Source organism: Oryzias latipes, chromosome 23, assembly GCF_002234675.1.
Source record: "Oryzias latipes chromosome 23, ASM223467v1".
Taxonomy (NCBI): domain Eukaryota; kingdom Metazoa; phylum Chordata; class Actinopteri; order Beloniformes; family Adrianichthyidae; genus Oryzias; species Oryzias latipes.
Genome location: NC_019881.2, coordinates 14,719,707 through 14,744,297, shown reverse-complemented (window position 1 = coordinate 14,744,297; position 24,591 = coordinate 14,719,707). Strand labels below are relative to the sequence as shown.

The window sequence follows — 24,591 nt, the reverse complement described above, 5'->3', positions numbered from 1 at the left end:
AAATCTATAAACTGAAGCAGACCATTGAGGTCCAGATTTCTCATTACAATAGGAACAAACTAATTTAAGCAGCAAAAAGCTCAAAGTAGCTTGATATTTATGCTTAAAGGGTAAAATGCAGAGCTGCGCTTTTTAGTTTGCTCTTCGTTCCCTCTTTTTCTGGGTAAAAAACCTGAGCATGAATGTGAATCTCGGGTTTCACGGGACCCAGTGACCATCCACACACAGGACCTTTTGTACGAGCTGCTGAGACGATGAGGGGATTCAAGAGGGCAGTGCCACACTGACACCTAGCGGCAGACTCAAGAAGTGCGCCACATGTGGCATTCATTGAAATAGCTTGAGCTGAATGAGTAACTTTGCCAAACTAAAACATTTAAAGAATTTACATTAATTCTTAATTTGATTCTTATATATTTTACATATCAAAAATTAGGTTGTGCCAAAGTTGGATACTACAAAGAAGGGGAAATATCAGTGCCACTATTACTTCAAAAACAAGTTGTGTGGTCCAAAATGAACTCTGGTTATAGTTAAGAAAATTGGTCTGCTGTGAAAATATGGTTTTGATCTGATAAGAATTTTTATCAGGTATGTCATAGTATAGGTTCTTGTGAACCTTTACCTATGTCTTAATATGCAGCACAATTCTAAAAATTCAAAAAGGTTCCCTTTTCCACTGAATATCTTGAAAAGAAATATTACACACAAACCCTTGAAAAGTACTGAAACACCTTAATTTCCTCTATTTAATCAACAGCTTTCCTTGGTTGATACATTAGATGAGTCTTTAGTCTTTTACCTTATTCTGAGTCTGTCAGATATTTCATTTAATTAATTTAGGAAAGACGCAGCATTGCTTTGTGGTTTGTCCAACTGAATAATTTTTTCTAAAAATGGAGGACAACTTTCAAAAGAGGTCTTAGCCTGGTGTAAGAAGTATATTAGAAGTTATATTGGAGAATATGTTTTGGGAATGCAGACTGTGTAAACACTTATAAAAAAAATGAAAGGCAGAGACAGTGTGAAGACATTGAATATTTTATTATAAAAAAAGTTATAACAGTTTATTTTATACACAACTATCTAGGAGATTATAAGCATGTTAGCAGAGCATGTCATTGTGACAAACATGCCCACCTTACACTGAAAAGAAAACCAGGAAGGAAGTGATGATGATGAACTTAGAATAAACTTTTCCAAAACAAACAAAACAAAATTTTTTGAACTTTCAAGTGTCGCACAACAGGTACCAAATACATAATTAAAAAAAAAAACAAAAAAAGAACCACAATGTTCCACAACTGAGTGTGCTTGCTAAATGGCCTGATAGCATACGTGTGTGCCGGCAGAAGGCAACACATCCACACAAGCACAAGACAGAATGGGAGGTGTGCAGGAGCGAGCCCCTAAACTGGACCATGCTTCTGCCCAAGGAAACAGTCAAAAAGTGGGCAAGGGATCCTCTGTTTTTAGATGAGCTGATAAGAAAAATGGAGTGACCTTTGGATGTCCCGTCTGTGATTCATGATAGTCCAGAGCATCAGTCTATCCTCAAGTCCTCCATCCATTTATCCAGCAGTATGTGCAGGCGAAGGGGCCTTTTCCTTTCCACCAGTTGGTCTGCAGGATCGTTAAAATTAGCCTTATTAAATATGAAATCCCGTTGGACATTTAGGAGAAGAATACAGCTAAAATATAATCTGTAAATCTGACCGAAAAGCAGAGATTTGAAGGGAAGACAATAAGATCAAAGATAAACAAAAGAAAATCATTTCTTCAAAAAGAATCCAGCTGCTAAATAAACAAGTGCACTCTTTATTATACCAACTTGAAAGACAGATTTATAAGTTTAAACAAGTGGAAATTCAAATAATAGATCTCCAATACTGGGCACAGTCGCAAAAAAGGGTTTACTTAATTTATTTATTAGATTAAGAGATCCGTTTTTCTGCAAACAACTTTTTTTTTTTTAGAGAGGGGAAAAATGCACAAACATACCAGAATGTCATTTTTATTATTAGAATTCTCAGCGTGAATATATCATATTTTGTGTAACAAAATAAAATTCAGCAACAAATTAAAAACAGGATTTCTTTAGGGATTTGCAAAAGAAGCAACAACAAAAAATATATATGTAAATCCTACAACAGTGTAATACTTGAACTGAAAACAGCTGGATAAAAGAGAGGTTCTTCACAATCAAAATGAAAAACACAGGAAAATAGTGTATAAGCAGCTCAAAAAAAAACAAGTCAGTTAGAAAGGAACGGGGAATGCATCTCTGGGTTTTGTTGAACATCTTAAAAAATTGAAAGGTTGCTTTCTTTTTAGCAGATCTGTACTGCTCAAATGAAAAACAAGAACAAAAAAACTAGCCAGTTTGCATATAAATCCTGGAACAGAACTGCTGTAAAACATGCCCACAGAGACGGGTCTAATCCTGGGAAAAAAGGCTGAGCCACACTTGTGATTTCAGTAGTTGGGCATCGCCGACGTATGAAACCAGATGCTAATCGGCGCCGTTTCTGATCGCAGAGGACAACCTGGCCTTTCAATGTGGTGTCTCACAGGTAAAGACAAAAAAAATGAGCCAAATGTTGGATGTTAAGTCATCAGATAGGCATGCTAAACAATGGAAGATGATGCACATTCATCCAAAACCAACAAACGGCTTTGCATCATTTCCACCCTTTAGATGAAAAGGTTTGCCACTAAGCAAGATCCTGTAAAGGTCCAACAAATCCAAAGCACACATTGCACAACAATCTTGCATGTAGAGATTAATTTATGATTAAAAGCAAAAAAAAAAGGGGAGGGGGGCATGATTTGGTTTTTGGACCTTCTGTTTAGGAATAAACACATTGTGGTTAAACAACCAGTGATTTCTACTGCATCCTATGAGGTAAGTCAATTACTTTCCAGGCAGTCCATCTGCTATTCTTGCTGTCAATCGCATCACACTTTGGCTTTAACACATTTTTTTTTGAACTACTTAAACCAGCGACTGCAACGCTTTTCTTTTAAAATCCTCACTTGCCGCACAATAAATGGCATTTTAATCAGGAAGACAATTCTGCACATTAGGAAATGACTTCCTAAGGACAAATATAGCTTTTGGTTTGTCATTTTTGCTAAATGATTCAGATTAGCAGACAGAATAGAAGTCCAGTCTATTATATAGGCAGGTTGGATCTCTCAGATGATGCAAAGCGAGCATCCACTGCTCCAAACGGCAGGATGTGAGGGGCAGCAGCAGAATATTACCCACAAATGACTTTTTTTTCCTTTTTCTTTAATCAGACCCATTTGACAATCGTTTTTTTTAAATATACTTTAAGAGGCACAAACTTTGTTTTTGGCTAAAACTACTAACAGAAATTTATTTAAAGGAAGAAGAAAAAAAAAAAAAAGTAGGAGGATCAGTGCATCCAGATAAAGTTTGGTGCCTCTCATTCATTTATTGTACGTAGCCACATGAGTCTGAGGTGCCTGTTCGCAGCATCCATGTTTTGTTTGTCTGTCACCACACAGTGGTAGAAGTTGGGAGAAGGATGAGTAAATGTAACAACGAACATGTTTGGGGTTGTGCATTTATTTAAAGATATGCTCAGTATGGATTCAGGTAGAACGAGTGTTCGTTGGCATTTTTATTTCCTAGGTGTGTAAAGATGCGCGGTGTGTGTGACGATGTAACTAAAAGCAGAACTTGGATAAACTTGAATAAAGTCGATGTTCAATAAAAAAAAAAAAAAAAAAAAAGGAGGTTCCTTCCAGTGCTTCTTGAAGAAAACACCATCGGCTCACCAGTTCCACAGCAGCCATGGCTGCTTACCAGAAGGCGGGGCTGAAGCACAGCAGAGAGGAAGTGGGGAGCTGGATTCTTTGAAAATTACAAGTTAGCTTTGCCCTCTTCACAACAGGTTCAGATAAAAAAAAAAAAATACTGTCTGGAGTAAAGGATGGCGCTGCAGCGATGCACGCCAGACTTAAGCAGCTCTGAGCTGGAGCAACTACCATCATGTTGGTGGAAACTACTTTAAAAATCTGAAACCTTGCAGGTACCGAGATGCTTGTGGTATTTTCAGAGCTCAAACTAAGGCAGAGATGAAACGCGGAGCCATCGCTACAATATCTGTGTGGGGGTGGACAGCTACAGAGCGGGAAGGGTGTCTGTCAAACACACCAAAGGCTATATATCCATAAAAATCCTTGTTTAGTAGTAACAATAATAATAAAAAAATCAACTTGTTTAAATATGAATTTCATAAGTCTGCTTTCTCATGGTTAGGAAATCAAATATAGTCTCTGTAGGGGTTAAAGGAGGGCGTAGGATGAGGGGCGGGGGGCAGCTCTCCAATTACTACAACTCCATGTCCTGGGCCTCATCTTCTGAGAAATCAGACATGGAGCTTTCAGATGAAGAATCGCCTGCTCCCTCTTCCTGCTCCTTCAGAGCTTCCTCTGTTGCATATTTCTGGATGTACTCTAGAGGAAAAGACAAATCGTTTTTACAAGATTGTTTTTTTGTGGGGGCAGCTACTGGCAGCTGGGAAGGCAAACCTTTGATTTTCTGCTTGTACTCCTCAGGCCGATGGAGGTACATGGCTGCTGCGTCGCCGTTCAGGGGGTCGATGGGGTTTGGGTAAGCAAGCAGTTGGGGCAGAAACGACTCAAAGATGTTGGTCAGATCTGAGCAAAAACAGAAAAAGGATTTTTCCAGATAAAAACAATAATCAGACAGACATGTCTTCTTATGAACATTTAGAACGATTGTTTTAATATCAACTGAAACAATGGATTATAAAGATAATTAACAGGATGAATAAGTTAATATAAATGTTACAAAAAGACAAACCAGAATAAAGATCACAAATCTAGAAACTTTAGGAGTTTTTATTGTATTATTGTTATTCTTTTTGTTCATACTATGCATTTCTGAAGCTAAAGAAGAAACCATAAAATGCTGATGTTTCAAGTTACCTTTGTTTACACTATAAGTTACCTCATAAATCAGTTACTCCCACTTTTTTAGTACAGAATTATTGTACACATGAGAATACTACAACATAAGAGAATGCATAAACTTATGATTTAGACATTTTAAATGTAGCATCATATTTTCCAGAGTATGAGTCGCGTTGTTTTGCATTGTTTGGCCGTGGGTGCCACTTATGCTGCATTCACAAAGGGCTCAGACACGCGCATTCGAGAGAAAAAGTCTATGCAAAAGCATGAATATGCTTGGCTTGGCAGAATTGTTCCAAAGAGACACAGAGGAGGAAATATACAACAGATTCAGTGATTTCAAGAGTTTAGTTGACTTGGTTATCTAAATAATTGTTCATACGTTTCACCAATTAACCAGATTCCTCCTATGTTTCATGAAATTAAATAAGCATTACGGTCTTAAATTAGTGAGGCGTGCAGATATTCAGTCGATTATTGTCAACTATTCTGTTACGATTCTACAAATACAGGTAAATAAAATACAGGTAAACTATGAAACATGTTGCAACGACATTTTTAGATTTTAAACTCCTGATAACATCTTACAATCACTTCTTTATGATCATTTATACCGGATGGAGATGATATGATCAGAACATTAAGAGCAATATGAACAAACATTTGAGAACCAACAGAGAATTGATGATACCATTGATGCTAGTGAGAGCATGTCTCTTACAGCAGACAGGGCAGTAAATCAGGACTGGATCTTGACTTTTCTGCTCAGTAAGCAGGTTAGAACCATAAGTGCACCGCAGTGTAATGGGCTCAATTTTCTTTTTTTGTGCTTATTATTATCACAGCCCCTTCAGAGGAGGAGCATGTTCACAGTCCACTCACCGTAAAGTGCTGTCCATGTCTGGTTAATGACATCTAAGCACACCGTTCCTGACCTGGGAAGCAGAGAGGAAAAGTGAATTAGCAGGCCTGAGGGGAGCGAGTGTGTGTGTGTGTTTGTGTGTGTGTGATGATGATGCAAAGTTTTCTTAACAGAAGCAAACAAGCTGTTGCAGCAAACGATGCTTTAAATACATTACAGCAAAAAAATTCTGGCTATACTTGAACTGATCCTTATCTAATTTACATATAAGCTGCCAGTCAGCTTTAATATTTAGCAATTTCCCATCCAAGTGTGGTAAATTGTGCCATCGATACACATCAGTTGCAACTGAGTTTGTATAAAAGCAGTAAACAAATAGAAATAAAAATACTAAGAAAATCCCATTTTACTGAGTAGAAATTTTAACCAAATAAATAAATAAATAAATAAAATGCAACAAGTAATACATATTTCTAAATAATAATGAAAGAAGATCTTTTAAAATCAGGCATAATTTTAGACACTTAAACTCTAAAAAGTGAGGTATTTTAAAAGTATCACTCGCTTCATTTGGAATGTACCATTAAATCCAAGACTTTACTTAATTTAGCATCACCGTGAATAGAAAAAAAAACCCTGAAAGAATATTTTTTATACTATCAGAAATGAAGGCGTTTAGTAAATACAGGAAGGAGGTCCTTTATTTAGTTTCTCCATCTATGTGAGGCATGACCTTCCAACCATGGTATATCAGAAACATGCGACTAAAAACAGTTGTTTTCAACTTACGCTTCATCAATGTTGGGATGAAAAATCTTGTTCATGAATCCTAAAAAACACACAAGAGCAAATGTGAGCGCAGTAAGAATCCAAACGGACACTGTGACAGGTGTGAACTAAAGCCCCTACCTATTGAAGGTGATTTGAATGGGTATTTATCAGGAAGATCTACTCGTACTTTCCACACTCCTCCCTCATACGGCGCTGTGCACAAGCAGAGGACCACAGATTATAAAGTTGCCCTCTGAAGTGCAGCTGATACACTTCTATTCCACCCTTCATGCATTCCAGTGGATTTAGAGGCTGTAGAGTCAATTTTCTTTAGAATTCAGCAAAGCACTTCACCTCTGTGGATCTTCGACTGCTATGCATTTAAACCCACAGATTTTTCCTTAATTTTTTTCCACATCAAAGAGGTAAAACTGCGGGTTGACAGGAAAATGCATAGCTGCAGATGGAACACTTAAAGATAAATGTACATGGACCTGCGTGTCCGCACACCAGCATATCATAAAGGCATTTTAACCATTTACCTTTTAAAACATTTTTACCGTAGTGAGATGACAAAACAAGAGCTTGTAATTGTAAATGGCTGACAATTTTTTAACCTAAACGTAAAAAAAAAAACGTACATTTTAAATGGTTCCACAGGGAAATACTGAATCAAAAAGCAGACATAAATTGGAAAAAGAGAAGCGCTTACTTCCTTGTGGTCCAAAAAACTTCACTACAAATTCATTGAGGCCACTGAGGATGGTGACTTCATGCTTGCTCTCAATGCTAGAAGACTGTTAAAGAAGAATGGTGCAGGTACAAATGGAGAAATAACAGACGATAAGAGGGAACACATGGTGATAATCTAGCTCCTGCTTTAAGAATTGTTTTTTTTTTTAATCGTGGCTGTGATTGTTAAATTCTAATACTGTTGACTTTTACAGGAATGTGCTAAAAGTGTATTTGCCAAAAGAATGTCTGTACAAGAAAGGAAAAAAAAGACAATTTCTTTGATCCTGAAAATGCATAAAATCTTTTCCGATTCAGGAAATGGTTAAAGATCAATGAAAAAAAAAAAAAGATTAATTAACTAGTAAACATAAATCTCATTTCCACACAAACTTATAGTTGAATCTCTACAATAGCATGTTTCTTTTGAACACACTGACAAACTGAATGCCAACAAAATCTCATAGCAGACTAAGTTTTCAGAAATGTGTTGCAGTTGAGCTAATAAAGTGTTTTTTTTTTTCCTCTGCTGTAGTTTGAGCCCGTTTGTCAGATCTGACAGAGACCACCTCCTATTAGGAGCATCAGAGACAACGTAGGGTTAAGTCAAACTGGAGGTTATTTTAGGTTGTGGCTGAGTCTGCTGAATGTAGACTCAGCCCCTGGCTTCACAAAAGTGTCATTTACCAAACGTTTTGCGTTGAGGTAGAGGAGACATTCTGAGGCTTAAAAAGAAAAAAAAAAAAACAGTGCAAAGATGCAAAATAATCACAGGCACCACAAGTACAACCTTCATCTTGGGCTCATGGGAAAGAAACTGCTAGGCCTGCCTTCAAAGAGGTTCTTGTCACAATGCATGCAGAGGTTCTACATCCTGCACCTCAGCATGCTAAAACACTCAAAGAACAGTGAGTCTCGTCATTTTATTTGCTAAATTAAGTTCCGCCCGCCATTAACAGAGAATGAAATAACTATCAACAATAGAGAAAAACAGGAATATGCCACCTTCCTCACTTGAGAGGCCCTAGGTGATTCATTTTCTTAGATGTGACACATCTTGTGTTTTTCTTTCAGATGTGAGGCATCCAGCCCGCCTCTTTTCTACTCTGTAAATAACAAGTCACTTTTGACAAAAGCTTCATTACTTTAGTATGAAAAGATCTGTTAGAAGGAGAGAGCGCTTTTGTGTGGCTGTTTGATGCAAGATGGATTACATTTCTAAAGAAACATGTATTATGTACGTGTTTTTAATGTGTTCTTGGAGCATTATTCTGATGACGGACAAATCAAATTTCTTCATTCAAATTGTTGTGAATCATTGTTGTGAAATGGAGATTTATGTCATGAAGATGATACTCTGGGTGGCCAACAACCTCGCTGAGGGCAGCCTTGCTCCGCACCACAATTTGGTAGTAAATTTCTAATGACCTCCTTGCTGCTCTGCAGAAACTCTGTCCAAGAAAACAACACAGATTTTTAGACTTTTGGCTAAAAACAACATACCGTGATCATAATGAATGCATTTAAAATAAATGAAAAGATGATCAGAGTAGGAATTTAAAGAATCGACATGAAAGCCATGAAAAAAAAAAATCCAGATTTAGCTGAAATTACTGAAAAAAACAAAACAAATGGAATGTTTCAATACTAAAGAGTTTAAGTAAAAAAAAAAAAATTGTGTTGGTTAAACATTAACATATTACTTTGCATTTATAGGACTGTTTAAAACCAATATTTTCCCACATCCTTTTATTCAGCTCCTCTCCTATTTTATACAGATTGGAATGTATTTGTTTATTTTGCAAGACATCTTTTATAGATAAAAAAATTGACATTCGAGTTGACAACTAAAAACATCATTAGCATGCATGAGTACAATGGTCTCATCCATCCCAACACACTGAATTGAAATGGGTTTGGAATACTTCAACAAAACATCTTTCCAATGATCCATTTATCCAAACCATCAGCTGTCTTTTTAGCTGAATTTGTTTAATTTAAGACTAAAGTGCGGTTTCTCCTGACTGTTTTTACTTTTTACTTTTACTTTAGCTCTGAGAACTTTTGAGTTCTAAAATACAAAAGTATGCAGTAAATGGCATTTACGGTTGCTGTCTGAGCGCGTCTTGTTTTCCTTCTGGTCAAGTCAGGACAATCTCCCAGTTTGACCCAGGATGAAAATATCATAGCCCGGCTAACCGCCTTCCAAGTATGGAAAACAAACATCATGGAGAATCTGAAACAGCTCTCTGTTCAACAATATAGTGTCACGCACAAGCAAACACTACAGTCAGGAAGTCTGTGTGTCAACTTGGTAATGAAAACAAGGCTTGTTTCAAAGCACTTTCCTGTCTTTCTTTGCTGCATTTGAAGAGAAAGGCATGAAAAAAAGATCAAACTTTCCTTCTTTTTTATGGTTTGTAATAATTAGATTTATAAACGAATGTAGCAGCGCTTTGACTCTTTTCTAAAATTCAGTATAACACTTCATCTTTGAGCCATATGCTAAAACAGATGTGAGGCATTTGTACTAAATAAGTGTACTGACAAGCAGAGAGTCAATCTGACACTAATGGAAAAATCTAAACCAAGAAAGCTACCAGAGAACCATCAACATTCCTGGAAATTCTAATTCAGCAGGAGAATCAGAAGTAATTCATAAATAAATGAATAAAAATTTAAAACAAGCCCAACCGACAGCAAAAAGAGTTAGAAAACATGATTAAAAGTGATGCTGCAAACAGAAACAAACATAAAGGGAAAAAAAAGATCCTAGGAGAAGCTAAAGGACAATGAGGCAGAGGAAGCACAAGCTGTGAATACCATCATTGCTGTGGAGCAAGTAAGCTAGCCTCATTTATTTTTACACGTATTGACCAAAAATATTTATGAGTTGAAGATATGCTTTTCTTGTTTATTGTCAATCCAAACCAAGTCAATCCAATTTTATTGTTGAAAAAGAAGAAAGAGCAACAATAAAGTCGATTTAACCTTCTCTTTTAAGCTGCAAACCCCGCTAAGAGATTGATGTCAAAAAGAAGGTTTAGATCCGTTTGATTTTTCGGTAAAGGAGGAAACACTTCTTTTGATAAAGCGGTGGAGCAGTCATGCATCTCTACCTCCTTCCCCAACACAGAAAGCAACTGCGAGCAGTTTGTACAATGAAAGCCTTTGCAAGTGAAAGACAGGAAATATAGCAGCTGTCCTTGGGGTGGAGGTGATATGTAGGTTTCCTCTACAAAACAAAAAAGGAAATAGTAATGCACAGGCTGATCTTTAGAAGAAAATAACATACCCTAAGACTACGATAGAGTTCTGACAAATAATGACAGAAAATCTAGAAAAAATAGTGACAATGTTGGCTCAGACAAACAGAGCCCTGCTTTGATGCGCTTCTTTGACTGTTCAAAGTCCGATCTTGTGTTTCAATGTGTGCGTATTCAACTTTGTGCACCGCGCTGAGCCCAGGAGGATTACAGTGTGATGACCTCCAGTGCATACTGCTGCCTGAGAACAGAGGCAGCTAGTGCAGCACAGTAACCATTCCCCCGTCCTGAGAGTGATTTAATCAACTCCGCAACAAAAACAAATGCCGTTCTTCCCAGCAGTGGTTAGCAGCCAGCCACGCTCACACACCCCTCCAATCCTACTCTTTCAGGAGCACCTCGAAGCTAAAACGTTCTTCCTTCCCTGTGGAAAATTAGCCTTCAGGATCCCGACGCAAACAGTGGTTACATTATTTTTAAATGTTAACTTATGTTGTAACAAACTGCTAAAACTAAATGTATTTTATGACTTATGCTTACATGTGTGTACTCCATTGACTGTATATGAGAACTGGACTGATTAACTCCTCCCCCCTGCCATTCCGTACAGGAAGTACCCGCTGGCTCCAAGAAGCCAATATCCCATAGACTTCTATTGAGAGCTAAAAAAGGTACTACTTAGTCGATTAAATTTGTCAGAATAACCTTTCTTGCTTGGTTATTGCTTTGGTGCTTGCTTTTGTTGACATGTTCTTGTTAATACTATTTTTTTTATCATGATATGGTTTCTTTGTTGCGAGTTATTCAAGTTGTAAACTGGCCAATCAGATCCCTCAATAAAAGCTTGTGGTCTCATTCCTGACAGATGACCTTTCCAACAAGCTCACTCCTGATTGGTGAGAGTGGTTACCATAGAAATGTAGACTCAGACCGACTTGGACCAATCAATGCTTACTGTCGCCATCTGGTTCCAACATGGCAACATCTGTACAGTGAAAAAAATGGCGACTGAATTTACTGCATTTCAGAAGTAAGCCATTTTCGATGGGTGACATCACACTCACTCGCTCCAGTTTTCATATACAGTTGATGGTGTCATCCCTACCACGCACAAATACAACACTTCCTGATTGCTCAAGTGTTTTTATAAATGAGGTTTATTGGTTTGGTAAATGACAAACTGGCTAATGCTTAAAGAAAAATAAAAAACGAGGATGGGTTGGAGCAGCTTTAAAGCCAGCCACCAGGTCTGTATCGCATCACAAAATAATAACTCTCAGTCAAAACATGTGATGAATTTAAAAAAAAAATACGATGTGCAAGACTCAAAGTATGGAGTTACTGAGCAAATCTGGGCTTAAAGCGCCTCCTTTCAAAGCGCCCAGTGCTGTTTAAAACACTCTGTGGCTGAATTGAGAGAAAAAGCGGTGTGTGCGGGCTGCAGGGAAGAAAACATTGAAGCTAGTTTTACATATCAATGGACATATGGCCTCTAAACTCACCAAAATCCTCATGTGAATGTGTGACAGCTGGGAAATGCTGTCCTCTCTCAAAAGACGGACATGATTTCTTGACAGCAATAAAAAAGATTTTATATTTCTTTGGAACTTGAAGGTCAAAACCTACAACCATAGCAGCTACAGAGCAGACATTTGTAAAGTCTGTTCTAGTTACCTGAACATCTTGAGGTTTAGACTATAGCAAAGGCTTTTAAAAAACGCCTCTCGTAGAGCTTTCACATCACATATAATTAGCATACCCAATTAATGGAGTGCTCAACAGTTAATTCAAATTCACACTGAAGATTTGGCTTCCACAACAATCAAACCTTGAAAAAAAAATGGCAGCCACCTCCCCGTGTGAGAAGAGAAGTGGCACAAAAATGAAAAGGCCAAGTTCTTTGTCTTCGCTTGCGAGAGATGAGAGCCCACCCACAGCAATCAAATGTGAATCCTTCAGCTGCTCCTCCTCTCAGCCCTTCCCCCCCCCCACCGAATCAACAGTGGAAAAAGCAAGAAAACGCAGGGTGTGAACGCACACGCATGAGCTGTGTGCGCGCACGTACGAATCACACGATCATTAACGAACACAAAAAGCGAGCCAGTGTGGGCGACACAGCAGCCGAAATCTGAGGCAGTAATGAGCAATCCCAAAAGACAAGATTTGTTGTCAGTTGTATGAACAACAAAAAACTATAGACAATGCTAGGTTGATATTATTTTTGGAAGTAAAAAGAAAAAAAGAACTACAGTCAAGTTTATCATTTTGGAGCACAAGACTACAAGCGACAATTGAGAGTTGCACTTTTTGATAAAGCTATTCATGATATCGATGGACTACTAGCATTTAAACTGTACACTTAAACAGACGAAAGGATTCACACAAAGAAAACATAAAATACGTAAAAGTACCGTTTTACTTTTTGCTTTAAGCAGAAAAGGCAAGCCGACTTCTGAAATTCAAAACAAAAAAAACACTTCAGTAAAAGTATTAGAGAAACTTTTGCCCATCTGTTTTCAATGGGAGCTAATTCATGCATGTAGACAGATTTGGGTCTGAAGTCTCCTACTGTCTGAGGTGCCTTGATCCTGGAGGCCCCCCCAAAACAGGACTGTCATTCAAAGAGGAGGTTGCCACAGACTACAGCCAAAACAAAACAAAATATTAAAGTCCCAATCCAATCATTTTCTGATCTATTTTAAAAGCAGTGGTCTTTTAATTATGGTTTAGCCAAACTAAAAAAAAAAAAAAAACTGTCATTATCTAAGACTGTTTCTGCAGAGCGGCAGGACTTCATTAGAAATTCATTTCTGAGTTGCGGGCGGGACTGTTGGCACAAAGTAAGCCTACCCCTTATTACCCATCATCCAGCTGTTTAGACGCTCTCTCACTAGCTTACAGTCCCTCTCAACCCCATCCTTACATTAGCGGTGCACCAAAAATGCCTAGCAATTTGGAAGCTATCCAAAGCTTAAGACGTACGTGGATCTATTCGTCTCCAAGTGGATCCATCGGTATGGAGCGGAGCAGGAAGCTTGTGTGTATTTTCTGTCACAAAAAAGCTCATTTTCTACTGGTATTTTTTCTTCTGCTCCTTATTCAAAAATATAGTGTCAAAGCCAGACCTGGAGATACTTATTCATGCATTTGTCTCCAGTAGGTTAGACTACTGTAACGGCCTGCTCACCGGCCTCTCCAAACGAGCTGTAAAACAGCTTCAGTACATCCAGAATGCTGCTGCTCGAGTATGATCATATGAAGTATGATCACATTAGTCCTGTGCTCAGGTCTCTGCACTGGCTCCCTGTACCTCAAAGAATAGACTTCAAAGCAGCTCTGCTTGTGTACAAGTCTCTCCATGGCCGAGCACCAAAGTACATATCTGACATGTTAGTGCCATATGAACCATCTCGTACTCTGAGGACCTCAGGGGCCGGCCTCCTGTTGATTCCCAGAGTCAGAACTAAACAAGGGGAATCAGCGTTTCAATATTCTGCAGCTAAAATCTGGAACAGCCTCTCTGAAGGCGTAAGACAGGCCTCTTCTGTGTTCATGTTCAAATCTAGACTTAAAACATTTCTGTTTAGCCGTGTATATGACTGAAAGGTCCTATCTGCACTTTTCTTTCCTTTCCTTCCTTTATTTTTAAATCAATTTTCAAAAATTTTTCCTTTTTTTTTTTCTTTTCTTTTAAGTAAATTTTACGTTGATTATTTCTATGATGTATTGTGATTTTAATGCATTTTTCTGTTTTGTGAAGCACCTTGAATTACTTTGTGTACGAATTGTGCTATACAAATAAACTTGCCTTGCCTTGTCTATTCACATAGATTTAAATAAAAAAATACAAAAAAGAGAAAATTTTAGCTCAATTTTCTTTATATACATCATCTATCATAAGAAAAATTCCTCAAGAACATGCTAAAAACACTTTTTCATCGGAATAGGTTTTTAAACATGTTTGTCCACAATTTAGAAATAGGAAAAGTCGCTCATTAAAAATTTGGAAGTAAAAAAGAATTTGGTCAATATCCAAAAACTTTCCATAAAAGAATATTAAAAAAAAGACATCATGCCAGCCCAATTTGCCTTCTACGACTGCAGCTCTCTCTTTAAAAAAAAAATCCCCACACCACAGTTAGTAATAAAAGCTGTTTGTGCATCCCTATCAAGAAGAAAAAAAAAAACTGCTAGCTCCATCTGACCGATCAGGGCTCTGTTCATGAACTCTAACAGACATTCAGGAACAGGCAGAGAACTGCTGGTTCCTTCTCGCAGTAGCGGCGCTGGGAGCAGATTAGCTGGCCACATCTGTGGAACAAGGTCTGACATAGCAGCATAAGGTGGAGGTCGCATGGGGCTCCTGTAAATGCAAAAACACAAAAGGACTCCGCTGCTGATGCGGTCCGGATGTCATGTTTCAATGGCACAATGGGGGCTAAAGCACCAAGCGGAGAGCAGATAAAGCACAGAATTGGAATTCAACTTTGGGACGGTTGGGGGAAGTGGCAGTGGACATGCTTCATGGAATTCTAGCCCAGTCATTGTCACACTCTCAATCATCTTAAAGAATGAAAAAGCTGGGGTGCAATTTTGGTAATATCGAATGTCCTGACGCTTTTGCACTTATTACAGGTTCAGTGGTTCTGTCCTTTAACCTTGTTCAAATTCCAGCTGCTTCCTTCGTTTAAAGCGTTTGAAAGTATAGCAGTGATGAATATATACAGTAAATAACTGTAAACTCGCACAGCGGGATGTGGCTGCTCAAGGAAAACAGAGGTCTTCTGGGAAAGTAATGAAAAAGGAAAGATGCAAGGTTGACCTTCACTTTGAAAAAACACATAGTATTAAAAACAGACTGCATGTATAGAACAAAGCTGAAACCCAGCCATGCTGAATGTTGAGGTCATTCTGACACTTTTTTAAAATCAAATTCCCACATGGCCACTGCTCTAAATTCTCTTTTCTCTGGTGGCCGCTGCAAATTATTGCTGGAGGCCTCTTTAAAGCTGCTCCCGTCTAAAAGGTGGTGTGAGTTTCGAGCTTTGGTTACACCGGGGGGCGCGACAAACTGGTCGAGAGCACATAAAGGTATAAACTCCTGTCTATTCCAAATGGAAAATGCAACCGCCTTAACCTGCTTACAACCAGTTTTCAGAGGAATTGCAAAAACACACAGTTGACTTCCTCCATAGAAGTGAACAGGTGGCAAATCTGTTCTAGCCTGTAAGTCATGTAGCTGAAGAAGTGGGGTGTATTACTAACACAAGGACTTGTATGTGCTGCAGTACTGGAAAAAATAATCTCCTGTTCTATCTGCTTCGTTGCACTGCGAAAGTGGCAGTAACTTCCTAAAAAAGTGGTGGAGTGGAGAAAGACTAAACTTGCTCAAACAAGCAGTTTACCGCTGGCAAGTGATGCCAGAATGAGCTTATTGTCTGTTAAAGGAACGACTCTGTTGTTGATCTGTGGTATAATAATAAACAAGATTCATCATAAAAACAAAGATTTTTTATTTTAAATCCCAAATTGACAATATTAATAATTTTGATTAATATTGAAAGCATTCCCAGTGGTTTTCCTTGCATTGCGTTAGGAGTCCGTCTCACGACCGTCAGTTTACATCGTCTCCGCTGTGTCCGCCCTCACCCTTTCTTTCTTCCTCACCGAGTCTTTGGCTGTGTCCCAATTCCCACCCTAATCCCCAACTATTAAAAAAAAAAAAAACGGTATAGAGCGGGACTATGTAATGCCCTGGATTTTAAAAGCAAGTCAGACACCATGCTCACCTTGGTTTTTCTTTTCTTTTTCTTTTAAACGGCAAATATGACATCAATTTCATGAAGTTAAAATCTAATTGATATGAGCGTTTTGCGACAATCATTTATGAATCCACTGTCTTCTGATGATGAAAACGTTGGTTTATTTAAAAAAATACATGTAAATGAATTTTTACATGTACATGAATTGTTTTGGCAAAAATTGTTCAGACGCAATGCATTGTAGTCTATAATCACCAATCTAGTGAGCATCAAAGCACACTGATTTTTAGCAGAGACTTATTGGAAACTCGATTTTAGAATTGTAGATTCACACAGCAGTACAAAATGGCAAACACACTATTTAGTGCACTATGTAGTGAGTAGTGAAGGAATTTGGACACATTTGTACGATGCAGGTTTTCTGCCATTCATGATTATATATTTTTGTACTTCCAAAATTAAATGTTCGTCGTCCATGACGAAAATAGATGCAGGTGTTTTCTGTGTTGTTGACGTGCATTATCGGCACATCACCTTAAAAATAAAATAAAATGTTAACTTTTTTTTTTTAAATACAACTGAAGTTCTTTTTTTATTTCACAAACCCTGACCCGTTGCTCGTTTCTCTGGCTTTGACAGCCAAACCGGCACATCAATTTTTTAGGTGGCTGGGTAGCTCGGTTGGTAAGGTGAAAGGCTACCACGCAGGAAACCAGGGTTCGATTCGCGGAGGGGAATGGGGGCAATTACCATATCAATGGTGAGCAATTAACAAATTAGGCAAGACCCTTTCAGCTACTGCCTCCTGAACGCGATTCGGTTGCAGCTCCTCGCTCCCCCAAATGCGGAGACGAATTTCCCTTGGTGGGATTATACAATAAAATAAAAATTATATTTTTATAATTTTTAAAAATATAATTTTTAAAAAATTATACTTATACTAATTATACTTATTATAATAAATAAGTATAAGTATAATAATATATAATATAATATATAATAAATACTTATTATAATAAGTATAATTAAAAAATGGACTGGAAATTGAACTCCCATCAAAAGCTGCATTGCTGAGGGACGCACGTCAGATTCAAACATGACAGTGAACAGTCAAAATGTGTGTGTCAACGCATCGGAGACGAACCGGTGGAAATCAGCACCTGGTGGCATTAAATAAGCCCCCCCCACTTCATCCAACTGCTTACACACTCTCCTGCTAACTTACAGCCCTTCACCCCTCCAACACAACATCATCGGTAAAACAAATAAGGCAAGCAACACTGGAGCTATCCAGACGTAAAGTTTTGAGCCAGATGCCAGCTCGGGTGAGGAAAACGAAAATGTACATGGATACAAGTGGATGCATCAGAATGGAGCAGAGCAGGGAGCTTGAGGCTTGCCGTAGTAGCTTCAACATCACAAGTACAAGCTTTTTTTTCTGCACAAAATTTATCCACCATTTGAATAAAGATATACTCAGAAATGCTTACATTTCTTTACATATGTCCTCCATCATAAGAAAAAAAAAAGCTACAGACTGTCAAAAAACACGATTTTCCTCAGAATCGGTCCATTAAAAAAGCTCAAAACACAGGTTTGTTTTCAGATGTCTTTGCCTTTTAAACATGTCAGTTGCTTTAATTTGACCAGCCCACTTCTAATCCCATATTTGACTAAGCTTCACTGCCGTCCCATCAGCTGTTTTAGGTCCCTCCCTCTTGCAGTTTCCGCTGGTAACAGGCCATCCAATCATTCCACAGTACCAGAACAAAAACAAAACTACTTGTTCATGCTGATCATCCCACAGGGCTGGAACTATAAAGGCTATTGATCACTTTCAACACCTTGTTTTTTTGTTTTTGTTTTAACATATAAATCAGCAGCAGCAAAGCAAACACAGTGACAAGTCCCTGGAAAAACAGAACACACCAGATGCTGCTAACAGTTCAAGCATTCCTCCGTGAAAACGAATGCAGGCACATGACACCTGCTGCACCACTAAAAACCAGCTGCTCTACTCACTTCCAAATGTCAAAATAACAAATTACGACCACTCCAGAGTCATACAGGTTGGCCTGTCTTATTATTTCCCAGAAGACACTTGAGTACAGTGACAAACACTGATAAGGAGGCCATTTTGATGTTGAAATTAAGAGCCAGATCAGCAGCTTTTAAAGATAAAAAATTTTAAGATGCGATTTTTTTAGAACATCAACACAACCATTACATGGTGACAAAGACGCGTCATGTATGTACCAGAACTCCCTTCCACAGCGGCAACGTCCCAATGAGAACAAAAGAATGCAGCTTTTTCAGTTAGCGTTAGGTTATGTAAACAAGCTTAAACGTGAAAGGCTGAGTTTCAGTAAAACTTCCGCCGAAAACGGCACAAAATTGAGAGAGAGAGAAAAAGGCAATGAGCTAAACGAAGACTCATGTGTGTGTTATCTACAAAAACAGCTGGTGCAACATGAAGAAAGACATTCCTATAAAAGGAGAATAACGTCAGCGTCTAGTGGTCGGGTGTTCCTGTATTTTCAAATAAGGCAGACAGCTAAAATTTGTCCCAAATTATGCTGCAAAATGCTAAAATGACATGTGACCCAAGTGATTTGCTAATACAGCTGTCCAGATAAGCGACTATAGGTTTGCGGGATAGAAATAGCTAACACTGGGCTTTGCTAGCAAAGCGTTGTTTACACAAAACAGCAGTAATTGACAGTGAAAGCCGTTTACGTTTGGAGCTTAAAAGGCTAATAAATAGCAGATATCAACGAACCATTAAACATTTTCACATGTATCTGGACATATCAGACAAATGAGAGACTTGTTTATATTGAAAAAGGATACAGTTTCACCACATCGGTATCCATTCGCCTTTTACCCGGACTTGGCGACGACATTTTTGCTATTTCCACCGAAGAACGCCAGTAACTAAGCTAAAAGCCAGCCCACGAAACGCTAGACTGTCTAGCAAACGGTACTATCCGAAAGTTAACATTGGCTTTCGGAGCTGTTCATATCAACGCGTCTTTACAGTTAAACGTAAACCTATCTCAATTAGGCTGAGCTAAAAAGGTAGATCTCCCCTGTCCACTGCCTCTCTGCGTTCTCATCATGGTTCTGACAAGCAAGGATCCCTCCGCCGACTGCGTCATAAATGTTCGACATTACCATCGCGGCCATATTTGTAGTTCATAAATGTTAGCTAATATGGCCCTAAAGGTTTGGCAAAGAGCTTGAAAAACAAAATAAATTGAATACTATGCAGGTAGATAATTTATTAGACAATATTAATACAAAGTAGCGAAGGATAAAAGTACAACCATCGTCAGCATGTGTCCTCCTGTCTTAAGTGCCTTGCCTCAACAAGGTTCCAGTTATTGGAAGTGCTGCATTTATAACTTAATGTCTTTATTTAGATTAAAGGGGAAAAAAATAATCGCTTAACTATAAATTAAAGAAATCTTTTTTTATTTATCTTTTAAATAACTCATTTAATCAACTCTTAGTTGAAGTATTTCATGGCTTTTCATTTTTATGGTTTGATATCTTTTGATCTTTACAGTGTCTTCTCAAATTTTGGCCAGTGTTTTATTTCTTCTTGTCAATTTGTTTTGTTTCTTTAAATTTAAGTCATGACTTTTTAAAAAGTTTTCTACTAATGTTTAAATGTCTTTTTGTTAAGCAACGTGTGTTCCACAGCATTTTTTTTTTTTTTGAAAAGTGCCATATGAATAAAGTGATTGTTTGCTGGGTTTTTCCATATTGATATTGTGGCTGTGTCAACAGCACAGCTTGGTTTTGCCCATTTTCTCTATTTAAAACCATTAAGTATTGGGAAATGAGATACATGAAAATCAAAAAGCCAAATTTTTTTCACAGCAGAGTTTGGGTCCAAACAAATTACATCAACTTATTCTGGCAATTTTTTATTTTTCAAAAATTATCTGCCAAGTGTCGACATAACTCTTAGTCCAAAATTCCAGATCATAAATTATTGGTAATATAATGCCTCACCGTGCATAATAGTATGCTGAAATAGAAATTTTTGGCAAATGAAATTGGAGTGTACAGGGGTTAAAATAAAAGAAAATATACTTTCTTGTGTTTATAAAGTGAGATGTCAAGTTTAATATTTTCCAAGTCATTGTCATTAAATGCAAACCAACATTTCCTTTCTTTATTTGAGTTAAAATAAAGTAATCCCAGGCAGAAAGGTAAAAACAGTTTTATGGAGAGCATTTCACACAGAATCCAACAGTCAAAAACATTTCCTTTTTGTGGCATTTGGTTCTACCTGCAGACAACAATTAAAAACAACAAAGAAAGCTTGCATCTATGTGACCTTTAAGAAAATATTTTGCACACAAATAAACTTCCCAGGTGTTTTTTCTCTCCAAACCTTGGGAGAAAAGTTTTGTTCTATGACAACCATCTGAAGACAGAAAAGAGGTAAATATTGCCTTTCCAGTGTAGAGCCACATGGCTCTTCTTCATCCCACATCTTTTTTTTCCCCCCATCTTCTCTGAAATTCATTTTGTTTTTAAAACAAAGTACCAATGATGAAATGGAAAATACTATACTAGAGATGATGAAATGTTGCAGCCCTAAGACCCAAACATTCCAAAACAAACAGGGATCCTTCACATTGTTGAGAATTCACAGAGAAGATATTTGTTATTTTCCATCAAGAGGGACTTTGACTGTAAACATAACTTCATGTAAAGACGTAGGAGATTTGACTCGTGGTATTTGCTCAGATGGAGTATGTACCAAATATTTAATGGAGATCAGTTAATCAGTTCAGTGTGGCAATGGAGTTTATATTTTAACACTCTCTGAAGGTGGAGAGGAAGATACTTGCCACTGCCGGAATATTGCAAACACTCTCTTAGACTTGTCACGGGGACCCTATTTGGAGAAGAACATTTGAAATAGTAATATGAACAAGAGTTCTATATTTATAGAATAAGTATACAAGAAAATACCAAGACTGCCAACTTACCTGCTCTGGACTACCTTTCAGTGTGCTGGAGTTCTTTGAAGGCATGAAAAGGTCAAGGGCAGCTTTCCAGCCTTGTTGATTCAACGCTACTCCTCCATCCAAAACAGAGGCATGATCTGGATCCACGTTCTCCTGTCCTGCAGAGATCCAAGGACACCAGTCCCTGTGCTGAGAAAGAGGGTCAAATGTGCCCTTATGCAGAGGCCCATCCTGAAAGAGAGAAATGTCACATGTTAAAACTCATCATTTAAAGTAAACATCTTGAAATTCAAAAATCTTACAAATGCTGATTCACCATAGAAAAAGACTATGAAGCATCCAAATCAAAAGCAAGACAGGAACTAAGAAGTAATGATTGTTCTTACAGGACCACCAACTGTTGAGAAGCACAAGCGTTTGGGAGGATGGAGGCTGGTGGAGCCGTCGGCCCCCGAATTATCTCCATGTCCTCGACTTCGAGTTGCAGGCCTCTTGCCCCTCGTCAGAGGACTTAGCAAGTCATCACTGGGGCTGGGTGAGTCTCTGCTTTTGGCTCGTAATGCAGTGGGGGAGGAGGAGGTCCCCTCAACCTGCAACAGAAAACAAAAATATGAAAAAGTCTGATAAAAAGGAGTTGAAGGATCAAAAGGGTTTTGGTATGGTGGGAGGCAGTTCATTGTGGCTCTTTACATTATATCCTCTAATAAACTAGAGATGACAATGAGGGTAGAATTTCTGTAATCACTTCCTACACCATCAACAGTGAGTTTGTGAAAATCCTTCTCCAAACGGGAGAAGAGGGTCATGTCTACTGAAGCAAATGTGGCATAGAAAAGCCTCAACCTTACCACAGAGCAACAAACACAAGAATGCTTGCCTGGTCGGAGCGTATGGAGTCCTGGCTCCTCAGCTTCATGCGGCATGGAGATGCCGCATGAGTGGACGAGGCAGGGTCTGCCTGGCTGTCGCTGCAGCCCCCTAAGACAGAACCTGTTCCATGAGCAGAGGGTCCTGCAGAGCTTGGTACCGTCTCTGCCTCACCTCCGATTTCTTCCATCTGGTGGAAATTCCACAAACCCACCTTCCGCATGCAATAGGAGCAGGTCAGGATTGGCAGGTTCATGGCACGTAAAGCTGGACTAAGATGAAAGAAATTTAATTTTGGACCCAAATTCCACCAAATAACCTTGTGTTTTAGAAATGCACCTTTTTTACTGAAACAACTCTCACCTTGCTGCCCAACCACAAAGAGAAACGACGCATGCAGCCACCTGAACAGACAATGGTTCAGAGCATGGACTGCATCCCTTTATTTTTAGCTCTTCCTCAATCAGTTGCAGTATATTACTGATGACATCCTCTGTCAAAGACTGGGGGGAAAAAAGACCACAAATAATAGCTGTTATTGTCTTGTTAAAAATAGTTCATATGTTAATAAAGCAATTTCTTTAATGAACCCTTAATGATATCACATTCCCTTGATAATAATTGATGTTTTTATCTAAGTCCTTCTGAAATTTAAGCTGGCACAAGTGTTCTTTAAATAAAGCCCTTTACCATAGACTTCAGCTGCTCTGGCCTCATGGCTGGCAGCTGCTGAGCAAGGAGACAGGCACTCTGGAAACGTTCCAAAAAGGCAGCAAGCAGCGTTGACGGTTCAGAGGCTGGAACAAGCCAGAATCTCTCTGGATAAACAGAAATACTTATATTTATTACGACCATCATGCTGATGGTTAATAAACAGACGGAGTAGTGGATTGTATGTTTGTTGTAAGTTTGCTCCAGACAAAATGGTTGCTTCTACCTGGACATGGAAAGTCAGGCCAAGGACAAAACTTCTCATGCTGAGTCTGTAGTTGTCTCAATATCTCTGCAATGCGGCTTTCATCTATTTAAAAGAACAGAACAGCTTGACATCTCATTTTGGCAGGCCAGCACCATTACCGTCGCCATATTGCTTCAAGTTTGAGCTTACATTTCTTAAAGTCTAACGTTGGTTGTAGTGATGCACAAAGGAAAGCCTGGCAGCTGGAGCACTTCAGCATGTCACAACCAACATTGATCCAACCATATCTGGCACACATCAGAGGAGAAAGTGCACGGGGTTTGCCTGCCCATCTCAAACAGTGACATATTAAGGAAAAGAGGACCCTAAATAATAGGCAGCTTGTGTTAGCAATTACAAATGTGTATTTTGATTATGTTTAAAAAACGGTGCATTTTAACAAATCACATGGAAGCAATGTATATATGTATTTAAAACAAAAAATAAACGTTGTCCATTAATAAATATATAATATGAAGGAAGGATATAGAATAGGATTCCACTCTTGAGAAAAATGCTTCTTTGTTTGTTGCTTCACACGGTGTTTGAGTGTTGTCTTTAACTTCCAGAACTTTTAAGTCCCCTTGTTCACTGAAACAAGACATAAAACATAAGTCCTTTTTACAAAACACAAAATATCCAATGGACCATTTTGTACACAATGTTTTCTGATCAATTTGCTAGACGGAAATAGTTGCTGTGATTCTTGTGGTTATTTTTAGCATACATACATAACTGCAAACTAACTGCTGGACCCCGGCTAACAACAGCTGCAGCATAAGGCTATAAAAACACATTTTTGAATAATTTATTTAATCCACATCATTGCAACCGTATGAGTACAGAAACTCGGGCTCGTTTGTCAAACTCTCAGCTCTGTGCAGACTTGAAAAACCCCTCCAGCAAAACTATGAATACGTTCGAGGTGAGATGCTAAGCTAAGACGTGGCTAACCCAGTCAGCTACCGTCAACTTAGATTTTTCCAAAAAAAAAAATAAACTGGTAGTTTAAAACGCCACCTGTTGGACCCAATCTCCGGTAATGATACTCCTTCGCTGAGGAGTTCACGAACTTTTTCCGGAGATGCAAAAGAAGACTTTAGGTGGTTAGAATTGCCGAGACGGTCCCCGCGACTGCCGCCGATATTCGCCATGGTCGGCTCTGACAAAAATCCCCAGAGAAACACATCCCGGAAAAAAGTTGTTCCGCTTCACCAGAGCCACAAACGCAGTAAACAAACAGGACATTTTTGGTGTAAAATCTTTGTCATATGCAGTTGACCGCTAGATATTTCAACGACGTATAAATGATATTATACAGGTACGTTTTATGTGGATGATTTTTGTAGAACATAGATCACATTGTCAGCAAAAGCTACCAGAACTTTCACAATACGCTAAAATTGTGACTCACTGT

General features: G+C 38.4%; 2 protein-coding genes across 2 annotated transcripts; both read right to left on the bottom strand.

Annotated features, from left to right (window-relative positions):
• Window positions 1–1,025: 1,025 nt before the first annotated feature.
• ube2h (ubiquitin conjugating enzyme E2 H) lies at window positions 1,026–19,499 on the bottom strand. The gene is made up of 7 exons (XM_023952677.1): window positions 19,212–19,499; window positions 7,314–7,390; window positions 6,740–6,814; window positions 6,620–6,659; window positions 5,851–5,903; window positions 4,564–4,692; window positions 1,026–4,488 (listed from the first exon to the last, which is right to left on the bottom strand). The coding sequence occupies exons 1-7, from the start codon at window positions 19,262–19,264 to the stop codon at window positions 4,364–4,366; spliced, it is 552 nt and encodes a 183-aa protein (XP_023808445.1). The 5' UTR covers window positions 19,265–19,499; the 3' UTR covers window positions 1,026–4,363.
• A 977-nt stretch (window positions 19,500–20,476) lies between these two features.
• On the bottom strand, window positions 20,477–24,354 carry zc3hc1 (zinc finger C3HC-type containing 1). Its single transcript, XM_004083036.4, has 10 exons — window positions 24,195–24,354; window positions 23,663–23,765; window positions 23,325–23,475; window positions 23,154–23,237; window positions 22,907–23,034; window positions 22,580–22,719; window positions 22,227–22,488; window positions 21,736–21,939; window positions 21,371–21,580; window positions 20,477–21,276 (listed from the first exon to the last, which is right to left on the bottom strand). The coding sequence occupies exons 1-10, from the start codon at window positions 24,326–24,328 to the stop codon at window positions 21,187–21,189; spliced, it is 1,506 nt and encodes a 501-aa protein (XP_004083084.1). The 5' UTR covers window positions 24,329–24,354; the 3' UTR covers window positions 20,477–21,186.
• Window positions 24,355–24,591: the final 237 nt, after the last annotated feature.